The sequence below is a fragment of the Pseudophryne corroboree genome (assembly GCF_028390025.1).
Source record: "Pseudophryne corroboree isolate aPseCor3 chromosome 6 unlocalized genomic scaffold, aPseCor3.hap2 SUPER_6_unloc_1, whole genome shotgun sequence".
NCBI classification, from domain to species: Eukaryota; Metazoa; Chordata; class Amphibia; order Anura; family Myobatrachidae; genus Pseudophryne; species Pseudophryne corroboree.
The window spans coordinates 2,831,812-2,837,811 of NW_026967602.1; the positions used below are offsets into that span (position 1 = coordinate 2,831,812).

Consider the following 6,000-nt stretch of genomic DNA (forward strand, 5'->3'; position numbering starts at 1 on the left):
GCTGGAGGGGGGGGACCCCTTGATTGAAGGGGCCTCCACTCCTCCAGGGTACCCTGGCCAGGGGTGACTAGTTGGGTATGTAATGCCAGGGCCGCAGGGACCAATATAAAAGTGTCCCCCGGCTGTGGCATTATGTATCTGGCTAGTGGAGCCCGGTGCTGGTTTCAGAAATACGGGGGACCCCTACGCTTTTTGTCCCCCGTATTTTTGGAACCAGGACCAGGCGCAGAGCCCGGTGCTGGTTGATTAAATATGGGGGATCCCCGGTCAATTTTTTCCCCATATTTTTTCAACCAGGACCGGCTTAAAGAGCCCGAGGCTGGTTTTGCTTAGGAGAGGGGACCCCACGCATTTTTTTTTGTCAAATTTAACTCTTTCCCACCCCTTCCCAATGATAAACATGCACGGATCTCATGGATCCGTGCATGCCTATCAGAACACGGTAAAAAAAAGCAGGTCTGTTTTATTTTAGCACTTTTTCACGATTGGTATTTTTTCACGGCAGTGTTTGGCTATTGTCGGCAGAGTTTGTGAATTACACTTTTTAGTAAATGACCGTGTTCTACCAAATTACAGGCGAATTTGACCGATGGTGTATTCATTCGTATTTCTTTACTTGGACTTCCAAAAAAATACGAATGCCCTCATCACTGCCGTGATTTGAGTTTAGTAAATTCCCGAGATGACACTTTGAAGAAAAAACACCATATCGGTCAAAATCGGGACATTAGTAAATATAACCCTATGTCTCTATAGAGTGTAAGCTTGTGAGCAGGGCCTTCCTACCTCTATGTCTCTATAGAGTGTAAGCTGTGAGCAGGGCCCTCCTACCTCTATGTCTCTATAGAGTGTAAGCTTGCAAGCAGGGCCTTCCTACCTCTATGTCTCTATAGAGTGTAAGCTGTGAGCAGGGCCCTCCTACCTCCATGTCTCTATAGAGTGTAAGCTGTGAGCAGGGCCCTCCTACCTCTATGTTTCTATAGAGTGTAAGCTTGTGAGCAGGGCTCTCCTACCTCTATGTCTCTATAGAGTGTAAGCTGTGAGCAGGGCCCTCCTACCTCTATGTCTCTATACAGTGTAAGCTGTGAGCAGGGCCCTCCTCCCTCTATAGAGTGTAAGCTGTGAGCAGGGCCTTCCTACCTCTATGTCTCTATACAGTGTAAGCTTGTGAGCAGGGCCTTCCTACCTCTATGTCTCTATACAGTGTAAGCTTGTGAGCAGGGCCTTCCTACCTCTATGTCTCTATAGAGTGTAAGCTTGTGAGCAGGGCCCTCCTACCTCTGTGTCTCTATACAGTGTAAGCTGTGAGCAGGGCCCTCCTACCTCTATGTCTCTATAGAGTGTAAGCTGTGAGCAGGGCCCTCCTACCTCTATGTCTCTATACAGTGTAAGCTGTGAGCAGGGCCCTCCTACCTCTATAGAGTGTAAGCTGTGAGCAGGGCCCTCCTACCTCTATGTCTCTATAGAGTGTAAGCTGTGAGCAGAGCCTTCCTACCTCTATGTCTCTATAGAGTGTAAGCTGTGAGCAGGGCCCTCCTACCTCTATGTCTCTATACAGTGTAAGCTGTGAGCAGGGCCCTCCTACCTCTATGTCTCTATACAGTGTAAGCTGTGAGCAGGGCCCTCCTACCTCTATGTCTCTATAGAGTGTAAGCTGTGAGCAGGGCCCTCCTACCTCTATGTCTCTATACAGTGTAAGCTGTGAGCAGGGCCCTCCTACCTCTATAGAGTGTAAGCTGTGAGCAGGGCCCTCCTACCTCTATGTCTCTATAGAGTGTAAGCTGTGAGCAGAGCCTTCCTACCTCCATGTCTCTATAGAGTGTAAGCTGTGAGCAGGGCCCTCCTACCTCTATCTCTCTATAGAGTGTAAGCTTGTGAGCAGGGCCCTCCTACCTCCATGTCTCTATAGAGTGTAAGCTGTGAGCAGGGCCCTCCTACCTCCATGTCTCTATAGAGTGTAAGCTGTGAGCAGAGACCTCCTACCTCTATGTCTCTATAGAGTGTAAGCTGTGAGCAGGGCCCTCCTACCTCTATGTCTCTATAGAGTGTAAGCTGTGAGCAGGGCCCTCCTACCTCTATGTCTCTATACAGTGTAAGCTGTGAGCAGGGCCTTCCTACCTCTATGTCTCTATACAGTGTAAGCTGTGAGCAGGGCCCTCCTACCTCTATGTCTCTATAGAGTGTAAGCTTGTGAGCAGGGCCCTCCTACCTCTATGTCTCTATAGAGTGTAAGCTGTGAGCAGGGCCCTCCTACCTCTATGTCTCTATAGAGTGTAAGCTGTGAGCAGGGCCCTCCTACCTCCATGTCTCTATAGAGTGTAAGCTGTGAGCAGGGCCCTCCTACCTCTATGTCTCTATAGAGTGTAAGCTGTGAGCAGGGCCTTCTTACCTCTATGTCTCTATAGAGTGTAAGCTGTGAGTAGGGCCCTCCTACCTCTATGTCTCTATAGAGTGTAAGCTGTGAGCAGGGCCCTCCTACCTCTATGTCTCTATAGAGTGTAAGCTGTGAGTAGGGCCCTCCTACCTCTATGTCTCTATAGAGTGTAAGCTGTGAGCAGGGCCCTCCTACCTCTATCTCTCTATAGAGTGTAAGCTTGTGAGCAGGGCCCTCCTACCTCCATGTCTCTATAGAGTGTAAGCTGTGAGCAGGGCCCTCCTACCTCCATGTCTCTATAGAGTGTAAGCTGTGAGCAGAGACCTCCTACCTCTATGTCTCTATAGAGTGTAAGCTGTGAGCAGGGCCCTCCTACCTCTATGTCTCTATAGAGTGTAAGCTGTGAGCAGGGCCCTCCTACCTCTATGTCTCTATACAGTGTAAGCTGTGAGCAGGGCCTTCCTACCTCTATGTCTCTATACAGTGTAAGCTGTGAGCAGGGCCCTCCTACCTCTATGTCTCTATACAGTGTAAGCTGTGAGCAGGGCCCTCCTACCTCCATGTCTCTATAGAGTGTAAGCTTGTGAGCAGGGCCCTCCTACCTCTATGTCTCTATAGAGTGTAAGCTGTGAGCAGGGCCCTCCTACCTCTATGTCTCTATAGAGTGTAAGCTGTGAGCAGGGCCCTCCTACCTCCATGTCTCTATAGAGTGTAAGCTGTGAGCAGGGCCCTCCTACCTCTATGTCTCTATACAGTGTAAGCTGTGAGCAGGGCCCTCCTACCTCTATGTCTCTATAGAGTGTAAGCTGTGAGCAGGGCCTTCCTACCTCTATGTCTCTATAGAGTGTAAGCTGTGAGTAGGGCCCTCCTACCTCCATGTCTCTATAGAGTGTAAGCTGTGAGCAGGGCCCTCCTACCTCCATGTCTCTATAGAGTGTAAGCTGTGAGTAGGGCCCTCCTACCTCCATGTCTCTATAGAGTGTAAGCTGTGAGCAGGGCCTTCCTACCTCTATGTCTCTATAGAGTGTAAGCTGTGAGCAGGGCCTTCCTACCTCTATGTCTCTATACAGTGTAAGCTGTGAGCAGAGCCCTCCTACCTCTATGTCTCTATACAGTGTAAGCTGTGAGCAGGGCCCTCCTACCTCTATGTCTCTATACAGTGTAAGCTGTGAGCAGGGCCCTCCTACCTCTATGTCTCTATACAGTGTAAGCTGTGAGCAGGGCCCTCCAACCTCTATGTCTCTATACAGTGTAAGCTGTGAGCAGGGCCCTCCTACCTCTGTCTGTCTGTTATTACTCAGTGTTGTTTTATCATTGTGTCCAGTTGTAAAGTGTAATGGAACTAGCTGCGCTCAATAAGAAACTGATAATAAATAAGATGCAGACTATTGCTTATTCATGTTCTGCAGTTTGTTTATGATTATTGTTAAACCACTTAACACGCATCATCAGACCACATATGACCCCCCCCCCCCCCTACACACACACACACACACACACACACACACACACACACACACACACACTCTGTGTCCCCAGTTTTAAACGAGGAGATCCGTTCTGTAGATGTGCACAATATAATATATATATATAAAAAATACTTTTCAAACTTTAGCAAATTAAACCCCCCGATATGAACGGTTTTGAAGGGAAAAATCGTCTGGTTAAATGATTGAAACCTTGTGATTACAGAGCCGCTGACCGTGGCCCTCATTCAGCTTCAGTCATTAATCTGCTAAAATCGCTTTTCCGGCAGCGCACATGCGCGGGTATTGACACTGTGACTACATGCCGGAAGGATGCGATCGCAATGTGAGCGATTTCAGCGATGTTATTACCACTGCATCGCTGGGCGGTAACATCTGGGCGGCCTCGCACGCGAGTCTGGAGCTGAATGATTGCCAATGTTTGTTACCACAATTCCTCGGGATCAGTATCTGACTCATCTTCGTGTTCTGCTTCTTCTTTGTGCTACGATGTGGTTTACATTCCCGAGGGACTGCATCACTTCTGCGGTTACATTTGCTGTAACGATCGCAGATTCAAGTCCTGCAACGCGATAACCATTTATACAGGACATAAATGTGTCCAAGTGGTTGACAGACTGGTCTAAAGGCATCTCATCTTTGTGCCACAATACGGTGTTTCCTTTCACCAGTATGTCATACCATGTACAAATATGTAATACCCCTATGCAAGGTATTGTGGCTGACACTGTGCATCCTGCTACCCAGGCAGACCACAATTCCCAGCAAGTTCAGCGGCTGCTCAAGAGGTCAAATGGTCTGAGTCAGGGGGTAAGGTGAGTGACAGTTGGAAGTGAGTGACAGTTGGAAGCAAGTGACAGTTGGAAGCGAATGACAGTTGGAAGCGAGTGACAGTTGGAAGCGAGTGACAGTTGGTCGGGGCAGAGTCTGGGCTAACAGGGCCGGAGTGGACCTGCGCTGCTGAGTGATGAGGACGGCTATTCAGAAGAGATGAGAGGAGGGTGTCAGGAGTCTACCCACATCGCCTGCCCTTTGTCAGGGTAAAATATCACTTTTGAAGTGATATTTGTATTAGCGAGGCACAATGAATTCTAAAAAAAATGTGAAACATAAAGGTGAGAATTGAAAACTAAAAATTCTCACTTCACAATTTTTTCATGATGAATAAGCCTCTAGGGCCGCTAGAGCTACTGTACAGGGGAAGTTCAGCTGCCCTTCAGGCCATACAGTATACAGTATCACTTATCCGGAAGTTTGGACCAAGGATTGATGGTAGAAATCAACTGTTATTTGTTCAACCCAAAACCCGGGTTTTCCTCAGATAAGTGCACCAACACCCCGGTGGCCTGCTCAGTGTTACAGTTAGGAAATGACATTAATCATTTAATAATACCTGTATTTAGTGTGAACAATTTGTCTTACATTGCTGTGTATTGTTAGTAAGTAGCTGTAAGTGGGGGTAAGAGATATAAAGTGGGCTAGTAGTAACTATGAAATAGATTAAAGAAAGAGTAAAGAGTATGGAAATATCTATTAAATACTAATCCTTTCTTCTGGTATCTTGTTTTCCTCAGAGAAGGAGACGTGTTTACCTGTGTTACTATACCTACCCCCAGTGGTGCAAGTAGACATTATTTCTTAGTGGTACTGATAGTAAAAATGGGTGTGGTCATGTGTCATGAGGGGGTGTGGTCGCACGAAACTAGGGGAGTGGCTACATGACAATAAGGGCATGGCCACATTATGCCACACACCATAATGCTCCTTACACATTATGCCAAACACTGTAATGCCATTTACACATTATGCCACACACTATAATGCCTTACATATTATACCATACAACCGTAATGTCCATTACACATTATGCCACACACTGTAATGCGTATTACACATTATGCCACACACCATGGTGCCTTACATATTATACCATACACTGTAATGCCCATTACACATATGCCACACACTGTAATGCCCATTACACATTATGTCACATACCGTAATGCCCATTACACATTATGCCACACACTGTAATGCGTATTACACATTATGCCACACACCATGGTGCCTTACATATTATACCATACACTGTAATGCTCATTACACATATGCCACACACCGTAACACCCATTACACATT

At 47.1% G+C, this 6,000-nt stretch overlaps 1 protein-coding gene across 2 annotated transcripts in view; it reads right to left on the minus strand.

Moving 5' to 3' along the window:
- DLG4 (discs large MAGUK scaffold protein 4) overlaps nt 1–4,341 on the minus strand; it is a 196,591-nt gene extending 192,250 nt beyond the window's left edge. Inside the window, exon 1 of one of the 2 annotated variants that reach the window (XM_063950409.1) lies at nt 4,213–4,341. In XM_063950409.1, the coding sequence (XP_063806479.1) occupies nt 4,213–4,320 (108 nt within the window). In that variant the 5' untranslated portion in view covers nt 4,321–4,341. The remainder of the gene's footprint in view (nt 1–4,212) is intronic. The other variant, XM_063950410.1, reaches the window with a different exon arrangement.
- Between the last annotated feature and the right edge of the window lie 1,659 nt (nt 4,342–6,000).